This window comes from Arachis hypogaea, chromosome 14, assembly GCF_003086295.3.
Source record: "Arachis hypogaea cultivar Tifrunner chromosome 14, arahy.Tifrunner.gnm2.J5K5, whole genome shotgun sequence".
Lineage (NCBI taxonomy): Eukaryota > Viridiplantae > Streptophyta > Magnoliopsida > Fabales > Fabaceae > Arachis > Arachis hypogaea.
In genome coordinates, this window is record NC_092049.1 from 4,882,797 (window position 1) to 4,906,180 (window position 23,384).

General features: G+C 32.6%; 4 protein-coding genes across 6 annotated transcripts; all 4 read right to left on the reverse strand.

The window, feature by feature from the left end:
* On the reverse strand, positions 1-2,568 carry LOC112741108 (histidine-containing phosphotransfer protein 1). The gene is made up of 6 exons (XM_025789950.3): positions 1,968-2,568; positions 1,723-1,853; positions 1,546-1,614; positions 1,186-1,257; positions 329-401; positions 1-237 (listed from the first exon to the last, which is right to left on the reverse strand). Exons 1-6 carry the CDS (start codon positions 2,025-2,027, stop codon positions 178-180), a joined length of 465 nt encoding a protein of 154 aa, XP_025645735.1. The 5' UTR covers positions 2,028-2,568; the 3' UTR covers positions 1-177.
* Positions 2,569-5,337: 2,769 nt separating this feature from the next.
* Positions 5,338-7,537, reverse strand: LOC112740235 (probable prolyl 4-hydroxylase 4). Of its 3 annotated transcripts, none has more exons than XM_025789020.2 (6): positions 7,382-7,537; positions 7,143-7,288; positions 7,016-7,073; positions 6,399-6,577; positions 5,868-5,943; positions 5,338-5,647 (listed from the first exon to the last, which is right to left on the reverse strand). In XM_025789020.2, exons 2-6 carry the CDS (start codon positions 7,161-7,163, stop codon positions 5,493-5,495), a joined length of 489 nt encoding a protein of 162 aa, XP_025644805.1. In that variant the 5' UTR covers positions 7,164-7,288; positions 7,382-7,537; the 3' UTR covers positions 5,338-5,492. The 3 variants fall into 3 exon arrangements, with proteins under 3 accessions (XP_025644805.1, XP_025644803.1, XP_025644804.1); XM_025789018.2 differs by having other exon boundaries at positions 7,143-7,305; XM_025789019.2 differs by having other exon boundaries at positions 5,425-5,647; positions 5,854-5,943; positions 7,143-7,305.
* Positions 7,538-8,125: 588 nt separating this feature from the next.
* LOC112741109 (receptor-like cytosolic serine/threonine-protein kinase RBK2) lies at positions 8,126-11,957 on the reverse strand. Its single transcript, XM_025789951.2, has 8 exons — positions 10,950-11,957; positions 10,282-10,406; positions 9,782-10,162; positions 9,464-9,715; positions 9,235-9,389; positions 9,063-9,142; positions 8,838-8,973; positions 8,126-8,692 (listed from the first exon to the last, which is right to left on the reverse strand). Exons 1-8 carry the CDS (start codon positions 10,991-10,993, stop codon positions 8,345-8,347), a joined length of 1,521 nt encoding a protein of 506 aa, XP_025645736.1. The 5' UTR covers positions 10,994-11,957; the 3' UTR covers positions 8,126-8,344.
* A 194-nt stretch (positions 11,958-12,151) lies between these two features.
* On the reverse strand, positions 12,152-14,345 carry LOC112741110 (uncharacterized protein At4g15545). Its single transcript, XM_025789952.3, has 7 exons — positions 13,612-14,345; positions 13,466-13,534; positions 13,338-13,394; positions 12,895-12,967; positions 12,580-12,823; positions 12,427-12,505; positions 12,152-12,342 (listed from the first exon to the last, which is right to left on the reverse strand). The coding sequence occupies exons 1-7, from the start codon at positions 13,882-13,884 to the stop codon at positions 12,250-12,252; spliced, it is 888 nt and encodes a 295-aa protein (XP_025645737.1). The 5' UTR covers positions 13,885-14,345; the 3' UTR covers positions 12,152-12,249.
* Positions 14,346-23,384: the final 9,039 nt, after the last annotated feature.

A 23,384-nucleotide genomic window follows, 5' to 3' on the forward strand; every position in this document is an offset into this window, starting at 1 on the left:
TATGATCAAATAACCTTCATTCATTCCAAAACATGCAATAGATTGATTACACACACCACCAAGTAGCTTTTCTCCTCATAGAAATTCATTCCATACAAGCTAAGATAATATTTAACAATAATAATGGTGAAGAGGATCACAATTAAAGTATCTTCAAGAATATAATAATCCACTCCCTTAGAAACCCAGTTCCATCATAGGGATTGATCCGCCAGCTGCAACAATTTGTTGCTCAAGCTGCAAAAGAAAAAAGAAAAAGGATGAGAAATGTGAATAATGTTCTAGAACTTAAGTCTTATTAATTTCCATAGTTAAGTTAACTAATTACCCTAAAAAGTGTTTCAAGCTTATTCTTGACAAGGCAATACTCTTGCTTCACTTGTTGTAGACATCTAAGGCACCTGCACAACATAAAAATTACCAAAAAAGAAATTATTTCACTCATAGGTAGCGTTTGTTTTGAGGTATTGAGACAGAGACTGGAAGATTGAGATTCAGTATCATATTTGTTGGTTCAGAGACTGATACTAAAATTTCTGTCTCTGTCCCCAAAATTTCAATATTTTAGTACCTCCAAAAAATATGGACATGAAGGACTAAAATTTTTAGAAATGAAACTGAAACTTTAATAACATTTTATATCTAAAATACCCTCATTTCAATTAATTAATTCCAATTTTATTCTTTGTGCAAATTAAATTAGAGTTTCATTCTTATTTTAATTTCTGTCTTACACTTTGCACAAAAAAAGATACTAAGATTTATTTCAATCTCTGTCTCTCGATTTTAGTCTTTCTGTCTCTGTCTCTTCACCAAACACTACCGTATAGAACTTTAAAATTACCAAAGAAGTTATCTCAAAGAGAAATTCATGGGCAGAAAATTCTTTATTTACATCTTGAAATTTTGCTAACCACTATCTTAAGGTAATTAAAAATTAAGACTTTGTGGAAACTTTTGAATGAAAAAATAAAGGAGTTATCTTATCTATGCATTCATTGTGCTGTTAAAAAATCTATAAAAAGTAGAGTAGTTAGTTTCTGGTTTCTACTATTAAGAAAACCTTAGCCAATGGCCTTATCAAAACCATTTCTTTACACATGTCAAACATTTGTGCATGGCCATTGTTGTAATAAGTTACTACTAGCAAATAGTACCAAAGAGTAATATTAGTAACTAACTTACGCTTCTACATTCTGTTCCTCACAGAAGTTGCGGAAAGCAATGCATGCATTTTTCACCCTTTGTGCTCCTATGCTGTTCATCATACATACAAATATATGTGTCAGCACAATCATTCTTATGTGGTTTAATAATAATAATAATAATCAGAAAGTGACCTTAACTATACAAGTATTGCACAAAACCCTTCTTACTCCCACCCTTTCAATTTATCAGTCCAACAACCAAACAAAACACAGATTAAAGTGCAAAAGAAAAAAAAATATTGACAAATGTAGAAAATTATATTGAGGAATTTTTTTCCATAAGTTCTCAAGATTCTGTTTTGATTGGGTTGTAAAATTTGAATAAATTTTCAGATACCTTGAGCTGCTACCCTTTAACTGATGAACATGAGCATCAACTTTCTTGAAGTCAACACCTTGCTGATCCCTGCCCAGTAAAAAATAAACCAGAAGATCATTAAATTTTTCAAATTCATCAATGAATTGTGTGTGAAGAGCAAAGAGGCATTCTGTTTTGAGTTCAGGAGACACTGACAGAGCAAAATTAAGATCTTTGAGAAGCCTCTCAGAATCATCAAAGAAGAGAGACACAACTTCAACAACAAATTCAGGGTTGTTCTCGTCTTGGAGCTGCTGAAGTTGCAGAAACTGATTATCCAAGAAACCCTTCTCTCACAGCAACAAAGATGAATAAAAATCAGAACTTGGAAAGCATCTAACCCCCCAAAAACATAAGAACGAAAAACAATTGCGAATTTGTTGAAAAGATTTCATCTTTACCTCGATGAACAAGGATCTGGTGTAGTCGAGCCACTGTCTCTGCATCTGACCCACGTCCATGGCTTTCAAGTTTGAAAACAGAAAAATGAAAAAGCTACTTGTTGGTGTTATTCGAGCCCAACAGAGTTTTGGCCTTAAAGTTTAGAGCTTTGAGGGAATTATTGGTTAATAATCAGAAACAAAGAAATGGGGATTTGGAGAGAGAGAGAGGGAGGAACAAACTCCGAGGTTGGTGGTGATGTTGGGTATGTTGCCACTCTGTGTAATAATAATGGGTGTCTTAAAAAGGGTTGAGAGAAGAGGGTGCCCAGTTTTTATTCCTCTCTGGATTTGCGCTTTCATTCTTTCTTTTCTTTGTTTCATTGCAGAATCAGCTAAATGAATATAAAAAAATTATATTATTTAAATTATAATTTATTTTTTTATTTAAAATTTTTATTTTTATTATTATATAATTAAATATTTATATAAATTTTTTTGTACTATTAGTGATTAAAATTTAAATTTAAATATTTCTGTAAATCTTTTTCTAAAATATATTTTCGGACCGTATCTTTTTCATTGCAAAATCTCATTAATCAGTATTAAATGTATTTATGTTAACTAATACAATTTTGCTAACAGGTACCTTTTGTTGGAGGCTAAAAGATTTTGATATAGAAGTAAAATAAGTGATATATTTTAATATGGTAATTTTTGGTGTTTTTTAAAATTGTCCGATCGGAGAGTTCGAATTTTGTTAAAAAAATTAAAAAAACTTAGAGTACACAAATCGGACCATGCGAGTTGTTTGATTTTAAAATTTTGCTTAAAAAATTGCATGGTCCGACTTGTGGTTGGGCAAATATGAATAACGGACCTTCCGAATTGTTTGTTGTTGTCAATTTTTTTATGAAATGAATATCAAACGCAATTCCAACCGTCCGTTTACTGATGGAGAACTCGCATGGTCCGAATTCTGTTCTACTGACACCACATGGCTGTGAAGCATCTGTATTCCCCATGTCCGAGTCCAACACCACTTTTGCTTCCATATTCAAATTAAAAAGTGTTAGTTAGAACCCCACAAATTTTAAAAATGTTAAAAGACACTTTTTTTTTCAATAAAAAGTTTTTTTATATTTTTACGAAGAATATCAATGTTATAACAATATTTAATTAATTAATCAATTAATATGGAATTAGGTTTGGTAGTAAAATTTTTTGTATTTGATAAAAAATATCACGTATTTACATTTGTAATTTTTAAAAATTAAAAATACTTTTTAAAATATCTAAGAATATTTTTTAAAAGTAATTTGTATTTATCAAAATTAAAAAAAAAATTAATATAATTTTGCATATTAATAATAGACGGAAAGACTATTAAGATGATCAAAGATAGACTTCAATAATCAATATTATGGAAAAACAGCATCTATTCTAAGAAAATATTGATAGAGACTGGTAGTCAAAGACCTTGATCAGAAGTAGCACTACAAAATCCAATCTCTCATCTCCATCCACCAACTTGAAGTTTTTTTGGTGACTTGTCCAAATTGAAGTTATTCCTATGGAATTAGGTTAGTTGAATTTCTGATATTTGATTGCTAATATGGCGTTAAATAGAAGTATAAAACTCTAACACTAGTGTTTTTCTAGGAGGAAAGTATCGTTTTTGTCCCCAACGTTTGTGGTAAGTTTTATTTGTGTCGTTAACGTTTAAATCGTTTTATTTGTATCCTTAATGTTTATAAAAGTGATTCAATGTTATCCTACTATCAATTATACTAACAAATCAGATTATATTTTTCAATTATTTTTACTTGAATGTATTCATTCTCAATTAGGTCTCACTTGAATGTGTTCGATTTTAATATTATACCAACTATTTGTGTTTAGATTCAATTATATTCCTAGAAAAGTGAATTATGTAAATGTTGTAGGAATTAGTTTCAACAGATGAGCTATTTTTCGGAGTACATCATCCATTCTATCCCAAACATTTGTATTCTAACTTCAAAAAGAGATCTTTAAAACTCAAACTAAAGCACTCATGATGTGTAATTGACGGCAGGATAACATTGAATCACTTTTACAAACGTTAGGGATACAAATAGGACGACTTAAACGTTAGGAACACAAATAGAATTTACTCCAAATATTGGAGACAAAAACGATGCTTTACTCGTTTTTCTAATGTAGATTCAATGCACTTCATGTGAAGTAGCAATCTCTAAACACAAGGAAAGTGAGAGAGGAATTATAATCATTCTTTTATAAAAATATGAAAAACAAAAGGTCAATTTTATGATGCATATGAGTTGGTGTTTAAATTTTGTCTAATTTATCTTTTTGTAGTAAATTTTAATTTTTTAAAAATAAATATTTTTATATTTTAAATTAAATATTAAATTTTAATCTTTTTTTGATAAATAAATACTACTTTTTTAAGTATCATAGCATTTACCAAAACAAAATATTTAGAATGAGCATGAATGTGTATGGTAGGAAGTGAAGGACCACAAAACATGGGGGCATCACATCATTCCAATTCCCTCCATGATTTGACACCATTCTTCTTCATTCATTCATTCATTATTCTTTTCTTTTATTTGGGTTACCCTCTCTCCATTAAAGTTACACTTGAAAGCTTAATTTAGTTGAACCCCACACCAATTTGCTCTCTCCTAGTCTCCTTTTTCAAGTCTCCATTCACCATTTGTTTTTGTATTTTTCTCCTACTATGCCACTATTATATTATACTATGGGATATATTATACTATGGGAAGCATTTCAAATGCACTGGGGAGTATCGGTGTACCAATTATTTTAACCGTTGATTTTAATTAATATATATTATATATATTTTTTATAATTCAGATCAACAGTTAAAATAACTGGAACACTGATATTTCCAGTGCACTTAAAACGTTTCCTATACTATGACAATTTTGTCTTTTGCAATTTTTTTTCTCTTCATCTTCAATGTCATTATTTTATTTTTAATTTTTAATAATTATCTCTATGCATATCACTATTAATTATACATTTACATTGCTATATATGTATATAAAAATTAACTATCAAATAAATCATTTGTATAAAATAAATTTAGGAATTCTAAATATACATAAAATATATAAATATAGGTAAATACATAAAAATTGATTTTTTCTGTACATATTTTTAATAAATTTAATATTAATTTCCTGTGAGGGTTTTTTATAAATCATCCAATTATATATATTTTTTTGGGTGATGATTCATATGCTAAGTAAAAAATAATTATTTTTAAATGCACTTCTAAATTTTTAAACAATTTTATTATTGAATAAATGTTATTAATAAAGAAAATACTACATCGATTGTTATGATTAAAACATCAAAGTATGCTAATTTCATTTAATTTTAACTATTAATTAAACATAGAATTACATGAAAAGTGTATACAGAATACTAGAATAGACATAGTGGATTATGGAAGCTCAGAACAATTAACATTATTTCTAAGTCTAATTAACAAGTTTAGTTTTTGGATTTAGATCAGATGCCATGAATTGGATACATATGAATCCACTTAACAGCTGACCACTTCTGACCTTTGATCACAGGGCATGCTTCATGGAGGCTCCTACCATCTACACTTCCATTTACATGGATTCCAAAGAAAACAATTGCATCCCCTCTTCTTGGTTTCACTATTACATATAATGCTTAAAGTTATCTTCAAGTTTAATAACTAATACGCGTTAATTGTTGATTTGAATAAGGTGGAAATAAACTCAGGTGCAGTTAACTTATGTGGAGTTGATAGCTGAGAGCCATTAGAAGATAATTTAGTCAGATCTGTCAAATTATTTAACGACTCTCAACTATCAACTTCATATAAAGTTAAAGTTTTCACCTTTGAATAATCACCTGCTAATCCTCTTTTGGCACATTCAGTAGAGTGATTATAACTTGTTTTAGAAGCTCCATTATGCAATGGATAATCCTATAACCAAAGTGAAAATCAAAATTAAAAACACTAAATTAAATTAAGGGTAAAGTATATTTTTTGTCCCTGAAGTTTGACAAAAATTTCAAAAATATCCCTAAGTTTTATTTTATTTCAATTTTGTCCTAAAAGTTTTTGATTTGCATCAAATATACACCGAACGACTAATTTTTCAAAAAATTTAAGACCAATTTAACAACAATTTCATAAGAACAACCATCAACACAAGCAAATCAAGCATAGTTTTCATGCATTATTGTTAGATTGGTCTTAATTTTTTTGAAAATTTAGCCGTTAAGGGTATATTTGATGCAAATCGAAAACTTTTAGGACAAAATTGAAACAAAATAAAATTTAAGGATATTTTTAAAATTTTTGCTAAATTTTAAGACAAAAATATACTTTAACCTTAAATTAATTATATTATTATTAGAAGATGAATTAAATTAAACCTGAGCAAGAGGGAAAAGTGTTTCACCCCCTTGGATGACATCGTTAAGATACATGAGAACTGTGGCGATTCTGTTTCCAGACTTTGCTTGAATATGAAATTTATCTTGAAAGAAATCAAAGTGTGCTTCATACCCCTCACCACCTTCATATCTTAATACTTGTATGGCTTCTCCGTTTTCTGAAAATTCAACAATAAATTCTATAGTTAAGTAAAAAATAATTAGCCAAAATGATTATATTATGAGCTTGTTTAGCTTCTAAAAAAAAGATCTTTTTTTGAAAGATCTTATAAAAAAGTAAAAATAATTTTATATTTGGATATCTCATGTAAAAAATTTTTTTTATCTATCAATTATGTTTGAGTATAACGATATAAAAGTACTTTTTTGTTTATTTATTACATGAAAAACATTTTTTTTAAGGAAAAAAGATCTTTTAAAAAAAATGTAAATTACAACTTCTCAAAAAAGACGTTTTTTTTTTTAATTATTCTAATGTTTTTACTTTTACTATTAGAAATTTAACAAACACGTTAAAAAATTAAAAAAATCTTTTTTTATTAAAAAAAAGATTTTTTTTATCAAAATAATGACGCCCAAATAAACACTATATATACCTTTTGGAAGGAATGTCCATGCTGAAATCTTCTCTTCAATACCACCAACAATAGGATCCTATACATTTAATATATAATTAATTTTGAAAAACAAGGTGTATATATAACATAACATAGTAACATTTACATTGTTCCTGGGAATGAACATGCCATGGCTTGTTCTATGAGCAGAAAGGCGAGACACTCCGGTGGCTAAATCAGTAACCGTGGATCTTGTGAGGTTTGGTTTTGCTTTGGAAATCAAGTGCTGGCATTCTACTTGGCTCAAGAAACCTTCATACATGAATGCTCTGCATTTCAATTCTAATTATAATAATATAAATAAATAATTAAGCATTAAGATAAGTAGAGAGTTATGGGAGAAACCTTGGCTTCCATGAAATACTTTTGACCCTAGAAGGGTCAATTATGCTAGCATAGCAATGGTTCATAATAATCATGATTATTAACGCTAATAATATTAAACACCTAACCTTGCTACTACTCCTACTACTCATTTTGGCCTATGCTTTTTCTTCTTGCATTGCATGCCATGTCTTTTTATATTCCTCATCAATGATCTAAACTACTACACCAATTAGATAAGTAGAGAAATAAATATTATAGAATTTTGCTAAAATGGCTTAAAGGTTGAATCAAAAGATATAACTTCCAAAGCTAATTAAGAGCCATGGGTATGATTTTTTATTTTTTTCGTTAAACCCGGTCGGATAGGGTGCGGTTGGAGTCTCAACCCTATCCGGTCGAATAGGGTGCGGTTTGAGGATCTTAAGCATGTGCAAAATTTTCTTGGTCGCTAAACTAAATTTATAAATTTGTAAATTTTACTCATTTATTTTTATAAATCATATTTCTCATTTAATGAGATATAAATACAATTTTTAACAATCTATTGGCTTCCATTTTTGTCAACTCGCAGGTTGAGTGCAATAGAATTAGGGTTGGGTATTTCTCAACCTGCAAGTAAGATTAGGGTTGCGGGTAAAATTAGGGTTGAGTTCAAACCCTACATACCCTATCCATTGCCACCCCTATTTTTCGTGTGTGACAATTAATTAAACCCAACATTTATTAAGTGAAAATCAACTTTTAGATTTGGACTTAGAATCATTGGAAAGAGGTTAAAAGTTTATCTTACTAATTCAAGAATAAAAACAAAATACATAATAAATTGCACAATGTATGATTCAAGGCAACATATTTTCATCATACAGAATTATAAAAATAATTACACTACTAATTAATGGTTTACATTAAGAAGGATTAATAAAGGCACGTTTGAATTCACAACAATAGTGGCTAACATAAACTTTTCTCTAAACTATATAATCAATTTTGTTCCGTTTCTTGTGTGGGTGAGTTACTGCTTAGAATAAACTCCATATGGCGTGCTCTTTGGCTCTTTTGCTTAGAATTGTATTCATCTGCATCCAAGAGTTCTTCAGAGTATGTTCTTTGAATTTTTGACTTTTGTCTTTCTTTGATGCACTTCAAGCTCTCTTCATCACCTCTTAATATTTGTAGCACCTCGCTCATAAGAGGCCGTTGAGCCGAGGATTGTTCTACACACTGAGAAGCTGTTAAGATCACAAGGTCCATCTGCTCTTCATCATAATTGTCTTCAAGAACTGGATCAACAAGCTCTTTGATGTTGTTTGCAATTAACAAAGGCTTTGCCTGCAACATTATTAGCACAAGAGTCATGTGAACTTCATACCTTAGATGACAATTTAGTCAAATCATTTAACTGCACGAGTTTTCACTTAGCACAAGACTATGCTAGTTTTCAATGTTATAATCACTTATTTGGACAATTACATACCCACATGATAAGACTTTTTTGTGAGCTATCCAAAGCTTGTCTTCCAGTGATTAGCTCCAATAATAGCACACCATAAGCATATACATCAGTTTTCTCATCTACTATTCCATGCATGAAGAATTCAGGGGGAAGGTACCTGTTAGTGACAACAAATCAGAATCAAAGGGTTAAGTACAGTACTATCTACAAAGAATATACTAAGAAACTTGTTATAAATGTATAGACCCGAATGTGCCTTCTACTTTGGAAACAGTATGGTGAGTCCATTGGTCAGGTAACCACTTTGCTAGGCCAAAATCAGATATCTGGAGATTGAATCAGAGGAAGAAATTCTCAAGTTAAAAACACACGCATATATTTATACACAAATACATAGTGATGATTTTTGATGTTCGACCTGAGGCTCAAAAGTCTCAGAGAGAAGAATATTAGAAGCCTTGATATCCTTGTGAATGATCCTTCTTTGACATCCCTCATGAAGATAGCAAAGTCCCTCGGCAGTTCCCAAAATAATCTTAAATCTGAGACTCCAATTGAGCTTCTCTCTAGGCCCTGATGATGAACAAAGTAGTAAGAAACCAAAAATGTTAAGTTGTAATAAATAAAGATGCATATATAGTGCATACCATAAAGTATGGATGATAAGCTGCCATGTGGAGAGAGCTGAAGAACAAGGAACATTCCACCTTCAACACCATATCCAATCAATCTAGCAATGTTTGGATGGTCCACATGAACTATGATTCCAAGCTCAGACAAAAAATCTGCAGTCATTTCTTCTTGGTTCCCTCTTGTAAGCTTCTTTATGGCAACAAAGTTTCCATCTTCCAATTTTCCTAAGTATACCTCTGCATACCCTCCCTCCCCAATCACATTATCTGCCAATAACAACAATCATTTCCGATTTAACGAGTAAACTAGCATGAAAAATAAGACAATCATACCATGGCTGAAGTCATCAGTTGCAGCCTGGAGTTCAGAGAGAGTGAAATTCTTCCATGAAGATTTGAAGTTGGCAAACTCAGAGTCAAAAGAAGAAGGAATGAGATCCTCTCTAACCCTCTTACTCTTCCTTCTAGTTAACTTAGGAACATTCTTCTTAAGAGGGTGAAATGGTTGAAATGGCATCTGTGAGCCTTTCTTGAGAAGCTTGAAGAAACCACGCCATTGGTTGTTAGCATTGGAACCACCACTACCTGGTAGAGCCTCAGAATCAGAAGTGCTTGCTCTTGAAGATGAAGGTGTTCTTGATCCTACACTGCTTGTAGAGTAATCTGTTAAACATCCTCCACCACCACCTTCTTCAGTGTCTAATCCATTCAAGTCTGGTTTATCACCATTACCACAATAGTAGTAGCAAAGGAAAGAAACCATTATCATGTCATAACCAAGAAGAACATAAAAAAGAAAGAAAAATATACACAAGTGTTTCTTTTTTTTTTACCAATGCTTGAAAAGGAATCAGAGAAACCGGGTTTATGTCTTCTTGATCTTATTGAAATAGAATGCTTTGCAAATGTTGGCTTTTTCTCGAAACTGCCATTGCTGTTGTGGCTGTGGATGCCATTGCTATGCAAAACATGATCTTCTTTGTCAGCATTCAAACAAGAACAAATAAATGTGACACAATGGACAAACAACTCTAAGCTATGATGCTTGCAACAAACAAAGTTTAATGAACCGTATATGATAAAATATCAATGAGACATTATAACATGTGGTTGAAAACTTGGAATTAGATGCATTAATATAGTACAAATTTTGTTAAATTATGTCACGTTTTAATATAAAAATGATAGTTAAAATCTAGATTTATCTCAAATTAAATATGTTAAATTATCTAATAATTGGTGGAAACTCAGGTGCACTCGACTTCACGTGAAGTTGACACCTGAGAGTCGTTAGATGATTTGACTGATTTGACTAAATTTTCATCTAACGGTTCTCAGATATCAACTTCACGTGAATTCGACTTCACCTGAGTTTTTACCCTAATAATTATATGATATCACAAACATATGAAGTTGATGCATGAGATGAGAAATGTGTGGCAATAGATGCATGCATGCATGCAAGGGAACAATAACAAAAACAAAATGAGGATGATGATACCTCGGCGAAGGATGTGATTCCCGCCGCTCATGGCTCAGAGTCATGGTGGCGGCCGAGGAGGAGGAGGAGGAGCAGAAGCCAGGGGTATTAAGGACAAAATACAGAGATAAGAGACAGAGATGAAAATGAAAACAAAAGAGAAATGGATTCCAAACACATTTTCTTGTCTAAGTCATCCATCATACACGTTAATCCTAATTACTAAAAACATCGCCTATTTTTGTTCCCAAAATGTCGCCCCATTTTTTGTGTATGGTTGTTCGTCGTTCTCTTCTCTCATCTTATCGCAAGCAAAATTCGTTGTTCTTTTTCTAGTTTTTCAACAACAAAATAGTAATAATAATTCACTTGCATTGACATAATAAAAATTTCAGTAAAATAAATAAAAACAAGTTTGTACAAAAAATGGTCTAGTTTAATAGTTAGCTGTGTGGATTTTGGAACATGCTTAATTAATATTAGCGAGGAAATTAAAAGGCTAAAATTTGTATAAATACATGTGTGGTTTAATGAGTAAAGTATCGTTTTTGTCCTCAACGTTTGGGGTAAATCCTATTTGTGTCCCTAACGTTTAAATCGTCATATTTGTATCCCTAACGTTTGTAAAAGTTATTCAATGTTATCCTACCGTCAATTACACATCATGAACGCTTTAGTTTGAGTTTTAAAAATCTCTTCTTGAAGTAAGAATACAAATGTTTGGGATAGAATCGATGATTTACTCCGAAAAATAGTTCATCAAATGTTGAAACTAATTCCTACAACATTTACATAATTCACTTTTTTAGGAACATAATTGAATATAAACACAAATAGTGGGTATAATATTAAAATCGAACACATCTAAGTGAGACCTAATTGAGAATGAATACATCCAAGTGAGAATAATTGAAAAATATAATCTGATTTGTTAGTATAAATAATAGTAGGATAACATTGAATCACTTTTATAAACGTTAAGGATACAAATAGAACAATTTAAACATTAGGGATACAAATAAAACTTACCCCAAACGTTGGGGACAAACATGATTGTTAATTTATTTTCAATGTGTATTTGTCTATTATTAATACAATCAAATCGAGCCAAATACAAACTTGGCCTTCAAAATTTAAGCACTATTTTGTAAAATAATTTGAACTACACACAACATTAAATAAAGTAATTAAGCATGCATAACTATAAATCAAACTAAACGACATAGAGGAGATTTGAATTTATTATTGAAAAATAATAATGTAATTTACAAGGGCAAAATGTTGTAACTTAGAGGAAATGAAATTAAAGAAGAATAATATGTTAATGGACATTGCGAGAGATCAAGCCCTCAAAGATAGCATACAGGTCCTTGTTTTGAGGCCCAAATATCTCATCAGCTTTCTGCAATGTCTCCTGCAACACGTGAGTTAACTATTATATACATTGCAAATTTGCAATACATAGAAAATGAAGGTAGTAGGGTTGGTTGTTAATTACCTCTTTTGTTTGTTTATGAGAATTGAGTTCCTTAACATTTGATAAAAATGCACCAAATTGCTCATAAGACAAACGGCTCCTAACATTATAACATAAAGAAGCTAATGAGTAAAAAACAAGAGTATGCAGCAATATTCATGATGTGATGATCACCTGACTTGGCGAAAGAACTCCTTTCCATCCACCCTTGTTCTCCCTGTTTGTTGTGAGGTGGAGAACGACATGGCTTGGCGCCTGCTGCTCGGAGACACAGGTTTTGAGGATGTTCTTCTTGCACTTGGTGAACCTGGCGGACTTATGTGTGGTGTGTTCGCTTCAGATCCTAATATTAACACGCCATCCTCTGCAACTCTCATTGAAGATGTTCTTGAAGGTCCCATCGATGAACTATCATCATCTGTATCGTGGAGTTAGAGATATAATCATTTATATTCGAACTTTTATAAAATAAAATTCTAAATGGCCTACCTCCAGGTTGTGTTGTGGAAGTCATACTTGCTTGGCTGTGCAATTTGCCAACGATGTCTGCACCTCCTTCTCCCTACATATCATGAATGCTATTTTTTAGTAAGATGCTACTAGTACTATTTATGTGTCAAAGTCAACTATATAAGTTTATTTTTACTAAGGAGATAAAAAATAGTCATAACTTGTCTTATTTAATATTTATTAATTATTATAGATAAATTTTAGCTAGTTCTTTTTAGTTATTGAATATTTTTTATAATAATAAGGTGGAAATTCAAGTGCAGTCGACTTCATGTAAAGTTGATAATTGAAAGCGGTTAGATAATTTGACTGATTTGACTAAATTTTTATCTGATTCTCAACTATCAACTTCATGTGAAGTAAGTAGACTGCACCTAAGTTTTCATCTTATAATAATAAGTAGAAGGAAGAATGTAACCTACAGAATTTTCTTCATCCTCTTGAAGGGATTGCATGAGTCGTCTTCTGAAAACTTCCAACTGCATGAATAAGCATGCAATTAGTCCATGAAGCACCCACACTACATTACATATACTTGAAGAATTCTTACCTTGGAGACATCTCTGCTCAGCTTCCTCACAGTGTTGGAAAGAGAAGCATTCTCTTTCACCAACCTCTCCTGTATATAATAAAATAAAATTAGAAAAACCAAGCATGGTTAGATTGAATTGAACCGGGTTCAGTAGCCATTCGAACCTTATCTTGTTCGGCGTGTGCCAGCGAGTCCACCTGAGACTGCAATTCGGCGATGAGGGTATCTCTCTCGGCGAGCTCGGCGCGTAGGTTGGAGGACTCCGACTGTAGCGCGTGGATGCGCGTGGAGAGAGCAATGGAGGTGATCTTGCGGGCCAAATCGAGCTGCTCGAATGGATCCAACGGCAGAACTCGCACAAGCTCTTCTGGTAGCTCCGCCTCAGGAGGAGCAGCATCAACACTGGATTCTCCACCACCTCCACCACTCACCAACATGTTTCGTTCTTTTTTCTTGTTTTATTATTATTATTATATTGGAATACTACTGTGGTTGGAATTATATATTTAATTTAATTTTTGGAATTATGTGAAGTGTGAATTGTGATTCAGTAGTTGTTTTGTTTGAGAGGGTAGCATGCAAAAGGTAGAAAATATAGATAAGAGTTATAATTTTCCATTTTTGAAACCATTGTATGTGGTGTGATATGGGTTGAGAATGGATAGGGTTTTGAAGAAAAGACAAAGGTAGAACAAGGGACCAGTGATTATGGTGTGAGTGACTCGCAATTATCATCACAAACAAATTCACCCTAGCTTCACAAGATGGAGAAAGAACCTTGAGGTAAAATAACTGGCCCATTAATCCATTACTATTGCATCACATATTCCAATAAGAAGCAATAAGTTTTGTGATTTATAGTTATTAAGTAATTATCAATGATATTTTTAATGGTGTAAGATTCCATCCGTGTAGATTACTTATTTTTTTTTTACTGATTACATACTTATCAGAATTTAATAAAATTGCTAATCCCTAAACTTTTCCTTTCAATATAATAATTAACTTGAATTAATCTGCATAAATAAATATTAAGGATTTGAATTTTATCTATTCATCAATAACAAACTTTTAAATAAAATTTTAGTTTATAATAAATTAATTCTTAATCTAGTAGAATAAAAATTATCATAAACAAAAAAAAAATATTCTAATAATTATAATATATATAGCTCATCGACTGCTCTCCATGCTCATAAGTTTTCCGTCATCATCCTTTCCTACTATTGTAGAATGATGCATCATGATGACTACATTTTCTTCTACGAATTACTCTCTTTTTTCACATTAAGCTTTGATTTATTTATTTTTTACTTGGGTTATTCATTCACAATTTGATGTTTATATAATAATTGACCGCTATTTTAAGTCATCTATCCTTGGAATTCCATACCTAAACGGAGTATTGATAAAGATGACAACACCACTCAAATTTACAAATATTCACTTCACTTCTATTCAGCAAATAATTATCCGTCTTGCACTGGGATGGGTTTTATCGAGATGGATTTTTGGTTGGGATAGGACGAGATCGGATTTAAGTAACACTTGTCTCGATATATATATATAATACATATAATTTTAAATGTGTAATATATGTAAAATAATTAATAAAATGATTAATAATATTGTATCATATTTAAATTTTATTTTAATTTATGCTATGTATGTGATGATAGTTATATAAATTTTAAAATTTAATTTTATTTATTGAATTTTAATAATTATAAGAGCGGATAGAGACGGGGCGGGTTAAGATTCAACTTTCTACTACTCACAAATAAGAGCGGGACAAATTCTATACGGGTTATTGTAGAGAGAGGTGAGATTGGGTAGAACAAAAACCTGTCCCTACCCGCCCCGTTATCACCCCTAAATATTGATCATTATTGGAACACTAACATTTTACCATTTGGTAAACTTAACTACTGTGCCATCTTTTCCAAACATATGTGATCTAGTGGTTATAACACAGTTGAATTATGTCTATAAATTGAAATCTAAATTCAATAATAAACGTGGCTAATCTTCGGTTAGAGAGAAACTGATAACAATTTACTCAACAAGAAACTTAAATAATGGAACCCACTCAACAACAAACTTAAATATTAATGGCCAAACTTAAATAATGGCTGAAAGATCAAGCTAATATCTCAACATCTTTAAAGAAGATTTTATTCTATAAAAATCAAACCCTAAACATGTAAAAGGTATACTATTCATTTTGAGTAATATTATACTCATCTTCTACTATTACTAACTTAAGTGTCGGAGTGTCTTTGAAGGTGTCGGCCGCTGCCATTTCTCTTGAAGTCGACGTATACTTCTCCCACTTCAAGCGAATGAGAGCCCAATCCCTAAAAAGGATGAGCTATACCTCAAGTCCAACTTACTACACAGGAACATTTAGCGCTCACCGTAGGACCGAATTTACTTAACTCCACTATCATCTTTCCTATTCCATTATTTAGCCTCTTTTGCAGGTTTTAATCAATAACAGAAAAGCAATTCTCCTCAATCCCCTACTGTAGCCTAACTATTGGTGACCAAAGAATCACCGAAAGCAGAAAATCAAAAGTTAATCAAGTTCTTGAACCAAAACAAATAAAGTGATACAGAGGAGTAGAGAAATTCTAGTATAACAATGACAGCAGTGATGACCACACCTTGAAAATAACGGCCCTCGTAATAGTCACTCCAAACCCATCAACAAGAAAAATAAATTCTACCAAATACTCTGGTAACATTATCTAATGATACACAATTTTAGAGCTATATATAAAGTTTTTTTCAGTTCTCATATTTTCATTGAAAATTTTGAATTAGCACAACTATGCAAGCATGTGATCAAATAAATTAATTTTATTGATCCCGATTATATACAATCCAAACAATCTAAGCCAACTTGCAATGAATTTCTCTCATTTTTATTATTATTGCTATAATTAACTATCCTGCTCTGATTACTCGGTGTTAATCCATGTCATTTTATTCAAGCTCTTCCTTTTTTTTTCAATTATTCTGCTTCTGGAATAAGGGGATTCAGTCTTAGCTTTAACCGACAAGTTTAAAACATTTGTTTATGATACAAAAACAAAAAACCTAAAATTAACTCGAAAGGCAATTATGAGGCAAATAAAATCAACATATCAAATTGACAAGTCCGTTACTACGGAAAAACAATCTGTAAGCATGACCTAAGTTGCTTATATACTTCTTCTATTTTCAATATAATACGACCTCTTGTAAGGCATACATCAATCTATATAGCTTTACTTTTATGAATCTTACTATTTCATATATCAACCATGTACAAGCTACATTTTATACTAAATTATCAGTCTGTATTTCATTTTCGATTGGCCTTAGTTGAGTATATCTAACACTATTATTTCTATCATATATTGCTGGGCCAAGTTTCATATACAATGTAATATAGTCACGCCGACCAAAAATAAGTCAGGCAGTACTATAGATCATCTCATAAAAATAACCCCAGTAACAATACCGCCATACAGACTATAACTCAGACAATTTCACCTTCTAATAGTTCAACTCCAAAATCCATGTATCAAACTAGCCTAAAATGGCATTACAAATAAGCCTATAAGTTAAAACATGGTAACGATCTCTTCTTTTATCAATAATCTTTATTCTCCTACTTTCAATCTTTCGTATTAAGTTTCAGTTATCGACTTATCATTATCCTTAATTGATCTACAAATATCTCATATACAATCAACCAAAGTCACTCTGCCACGAATCTTCAAAATTACATACATTCAATTCACCAAAATCTTCGACTGAGATATATTTATTCATTAAAACGTTCATGTTACTGTAACACCCCAACCTTTGACTCGTCATGACCAATGCCAAACGTTCAGGTGTTACTCGTCATAAGGATCTACTTAGCTCTAGGCTCAGATTTTGTAAACAAATATTAATAAAAGCCTTTATCGGCTTAGCGTGAATAAACCATTAATCGTGAAATATCATTTAGTTGCTCGCAAGGTTAGTTCTTGAAGCCATGTCACAGATAAATACATGGTAACAGAAAATAACATATATACATATATACAAATATACACATGAGTTAAGTTTAGAGATACATGTCATCTATCAAAAGCCGAGTACTACTCCAAGTTTTATATACAGATACAAAAGAGGAAGTCAGTCCCAACCCTCACACGGGTTTCCTAAACTGGAACCAACTACTAAGAGGTCCTACCCCTCTAAAAGTACTACAAAAGCGAGGGAAAAGTAATACTATTAATCGTCAAAAGGAGTAAAAAGTGAGCTAGGTTAATCTCCGGAATGGTCTTCAGCTAGAGTGAACACGTACGGTCTGCCGGGTTCGAAACGTGGGCGATATACCGAAACCCGAAACTCAACGGACTCCTCTGCCGATCCCATCTGGGGAGGGGGAGAAAGAAAGAGAAGAGGATCCGTGGGGTGAGAACCTAGAGTTCTCAGCAAGGTAAACGGAAAACTTAGGGTCTTTGTCTCTAAGTTGTCGTGAAACAGAAAAAGAACAAACATAGAGATACAAGGTATAAATATACATTCAACAAGTAGATAGTACAAACAATTAGGAAATGGCAATAAACAATTCATAGGAAGTTCATATGTGCAAACAAGATGATGCATGCCTGTTCCTAGCGCAGGTCATAAACTCATGCGTCGGTTGTCTACCCGCAACCCAACGTTACTCGGAGTGAACCCCGAATATGGTTCCTTTACTATGTCAGTTAGGCCTCATCATAATAACATTTTAATGTGCATTACAGTGCTATCAGTTAGGCGAACATTCCCGCATTAGCAATCTCAGGCTATCCGTTAGGCGGACACTTTCGCATTAACAGTTTGGCACAAGGCCCATTCAACATACACTTTTCATAATTTATTATTCGTTTCAATTATCTCTTTCGTACATGGTTTCTCATTTTCTTTCTCTTTATTATGCCTCCACATCACCAACACTATAAAACATACATCTGCATCACTGCCTAACTATACATACCTCCGCACTACCGCCTAATTATACATACCTCCACATCACCCATTAACCTTAAATCTTCCTTGGTTGTCATAATACTACTATTTTAGAACCTAAGGCTTGGTATTGAGCTAATTTGGTCATAGTTTAACTTGTACTATCTCTATTAAAAAAGATGCTATCATTGTTTTAAGAAAGTGCAGAAAAACAGTAGGGGCAATAAATTTGTTAAATTCACTAAAAATTCAATTTTCACCCAATCCTTTTCAAAATTTATAACCTTAAGCAAGGCTCTTCCAGTTTTTCAAAATATCAAATTTCAGATCATTATCATACCACATGAAAAAGTTATGAGGTTAGAAATACAACCCTGCCTTTTAAAAATCTGTTTTCAAAATCCAGCGAGCAACTCACTTTTTGCTACATATCTAATTGGTTAAAAAGAGTTTTGACACGAAATTTAAATTGAAGAATTTGGACACATAAGGCTTGAAACTTCCATTGGTTTCAGCTCAAAAACTCTTCAAAATTGTAAATTCAGTGGGTTGGAAGTTGGTGCTTCTGTAGTAGAGAAACATAATTTCCTACAAAATCCATCAATCTTTAAAAATTCGTTTCTTCCAAACCACTCATCAATAAATTCTGAATTTTTTATGAGACGCTCATAACACATTAGAGTTTCATGGAAAATAGTTTCATTCAACAATAGAGTCTGGTCGGCTCCCAGAAACTGGTTTATTCCACTGTCAATTATGCAGAAAATTTTGCCTTGGACCTTTTCAACAACCTTACATACCATAACTCACATTTGAACTTATATCCCTTCCAAAATCACATTTCCGACTTTCCTTCAGTTATCTAGGGTTACTTTCACAGTCAACATAACCCAAAAAATCCAAACTCGACAATTTTCACAATTTCAAGTACCTAAACAAAGTCAAGTTTTCACCTTTCAGCATTATACCAAACATATCAATTCATATACCTTATCCATCATTCAAACACATACTAGAATCATATTTATCATCAGTCAAGCATATAATACTTCATCAATTCTCATCACAGACACAACCATAAAATTAACAATCTAATTATCCTAACCCTTACTTGGTGATGTCGAAAATTGATATGCTTTGCTCCTAAGCTCACTTTTTCAGCTACAACACCTAATGCATCATAATTTAATTTCATTCATCATTATCATTAGGGCCTTAGGGCCGAACCCTGACCACCAGAAAAGAGGAGATGCAACTCTCACCTTCTCTGACCGAATGGCTTAGTGGAATAGAGAGACTAAAGGAACTTCCCTTGAGCTTCACAAACTAAAAGAAAAAGCAAGGCTGGATTGTTCAATAATGGTGAAACCGAATTAGATAGAAGAGAGGGGGAGCCAAGGCTAGCTTACCCAGTAAAGAATTTCAATGCTACAAGGGTTGATGGAGGAAGAGGAGGGCTACATTCTTCAAGCTCCTACCGAAATTGAAGGGAAGAGGAAGATGGCAAGTCAACCGTGTTTGCTGGGTCACTTCGGTCTTCACTCTTTCTCTCTTTCTTTTTGCAGATTGTGCGTGAGCAAATGAATAAGTGGAGTGAGGATAATGTAGTGAACAACGGGTGTAAGCTTGCATGTGTGTTTCATGGCTGATGTTGGTGAATAAGGCAACACATGTACTTGAGTTTAATGACTAAGCATCCACTAGGTTAGTTAACCATGAGATGAAATCATGGTTTGAAAAGGGGGAGAGGTGTTGTCCGTGGCAATAATGGAAAAGAAAGGAGTGACATTGTTGTTTCTAATCATGGTTAAATTATAATTGGCTTAGGTGAACTAATGGTTTAGTTGATCTTAGGGTTTTTCATAAGAATGACTAAAGCATTAGTTTGATTTATCCTATGGCAAGAGTATTTTGGGTTAAGAATAGAAATTGTGATCATGTACCAATTGTTGATTGATGATGCATCTAGGATTGTTCTTCTGCTAATTTATTATTCAGTGAACTTAATAAATTAATAAAATAAAGAAAATTTTATTATAATGATAATTTAATTAATTACCCAAAACTTATCATTTGGAAAAGCTAAAAAATTTTAGCGCCACGGGTTATAATTTTAACTTACTCCCTATGTCGCATATATATTTAAACCTATGCGTGTCGATGAACGTCATGAGGAATGAGAAATCTCAAACTTCATGGGGGTAGGGTGGTTACAGTTACAAAATTATCCGCAACCAATTTTTCTAGTACTGGAACAGACTTACAATTCAAACGGTCAAATCCCAAAAACAAACTACAAATCAATCAATACTCAGTCAAACTGCTCAGACTTATCCAAAAGATATCCTAATTCAATACTCAAAACTCAATTCTTCTTACCAAATTATAATTTGGTTTTGAATCAAATCGCGACTCTTACTAATCTATTATCTGATAAGAAATTTCAGATACTATTGACAAACAAAAATTCTAATAATCTAAAACAAATTACTACTAATCCAGTGATCAATTAGTAACAATATTCAAACTGCAACAAGCGGCTTAATCAACTAATTAAAACCGAGCTATACTTCGATTTTTAAATGCACAAGCTACTAAGCTATCTATCATTTCAAACAAAGCGACGTCTATAAGTCGGACTCGTTTCCAACAATCCAATATCTATAAGTCGGAATAATTTCAAACAAACCGATCTATAAGATGGTACAACTATTACGCATTTTGACATCATTTCCACTATGTCCAATTTCAAACTGACCTATTATGTCGATTCACCAATTTGCCAAACAACTCAGCAGCAACAAACACAAGCGATTTGATCTATCAACAACAATCTTCATCGATTACTACTAGCCACGCTTAGTCAATCTTACAATTTCAAGAATACCAATATCAATTAACCTATCTTTGTACAATTTATATAGTTATCTATAGACATTCACCAAACCAGATCAATGTTTTCTTCTTTATATTTCTACCTCTTACAAGCCAAAGACAGTTCTTTGATAAAACTATTCCAAAAGCATCAGATGACTATCATGTAAATCATGCTACCCCTATCAATCTACATATCAAAATAATAATCTCAAAATACTCAAACATCATCTGCAAGGCATCTATAAACATATCAAAGCAACAACATCACATATATAAAAAACTAGTTCACCGAACAACGTTGAGTACTAGTTCATCAAAAGCACAAACAATTACCAACAAAACTAAATCCAAACATAAACCTACAAACATTGTTCAACACATACAATTCTAATCCTTTCAAAATACTATGGGGTGGCCATGTTATCATCCCTGCTTTCCTGCTCGACATCATCATCAACAAGTTTTCTATTAAGAACCACCTTACATGGGTCCATTATAGAAAAATCAACTGTTGGTGCAATAAACTTGGCCAGCTCAGAGGCTCTGTCAAATCCTTCAGCCAACAACTCATAACCATAGCTATCTTTACTATCTTCGGCGATTTTCTTTTCTACAGTCAGTTCAGCAATCCTAACCTCCAGCTCAATTTCTTGGTTTCAAAGAGTTTTCTCTCTTTCTTCCAAAACTCCGACTGTATCTTTCATGCTTTTCAACTCCCCGTCTTTCAAAATAAGCTCCTTACGAGCTTCTGCAACTCCTTTTCCTTTTCAATTTTATCCTGGACAAGTTTGTTCAGCTCCTCTCTGTCCACTGCAACACTCCTATGTTTCAACTTAGGGGTCCGACCTATACACATAAGTCGAGCCCCTATGACCTATATTACAACAAAAGCCAAATTAGCAAATACACTATTCAATCACACAAATACAATCAAACTATCTATATACCTGTAAGTACTGATTTAGCACCACATCACCCATATTATTTACAAACTTCAATTTAGAAGGAGTTTGTGCATGCTCCTCAGACAACTTGGCAAATAGATAATGATCATTCCAAAGCGAGCTCGTATCCTCAAATCCTTTGAAGGTATGCAACTCTTTTTGATTAGCAATAAAATTCTCAACCTCGTTCACCATGGGCTTTTTCACCAACTGCCCACCACCAACAAGATCTACCATATCTTGCTTGCTACCTCCAATACCAGCTTTTTTTTTCTTGACACTAACCACCTTTTTCCGTGGTTGCTCCATTTCAGTACCACCCTCAATCCTAGCAGTGTTAAATGACCCTTTAATTTTTTCGTATTTCTTGTCTTGAAAAAGGCACACAAACTACCCGGAGTAACTTTTAGGGCTTTTTCACATGCAAACACAAATGCTTAATAGCAGAATTCATATCATATTAGCATTATACAAACACAAATTTACCTATATAATCAACTAAAGCTTCCGTATCAGATTCATATTCCAATAATTCAGCAACAGATAACAATATATGAGAGGACACTCCTTCAACCAGTCACAATCATCCCTTTCTTACTATCCATATAATCCATTCCCAGGATCTGCCTTGATCCCGGATCCCAGTCTAATGGAAATCTTTCAATGAACATCTCATCTACATAAGGAAAAACTTTCCTCCGCTGACCTAACCTTCAAAAATATTTTCTTGAATACTTTGAATGAGGATTTAAAGGTACAAAACATTGCTCGGCTAGGACTCCCACTAAGAGTGACCCAAACCCCTCCCTCCTTTTCACTCTTTTTGACTGAAATAGAGCAAAAAACACCTTCAGTGAAAATTCTACTTTCAAGAACTCCATCAGAATCTCAACCCTTCAGAACAAATGTCCATAAATTTGGGTGTAATTGGAACGGGACGCATCTCAACTGAGTAAGCACACCATGCTCAAACTCGATGAAGGAAAAATTCACATTCAATTCAATTAAGACACATGAATACATGAAGAAGAACTCAAAACCCTCTCCGCTGTGAAACACACGATCAACGGCCATGCATGGCAAAAATTCAACCTTTATATCTAATCCTTCCCTAACCCAAC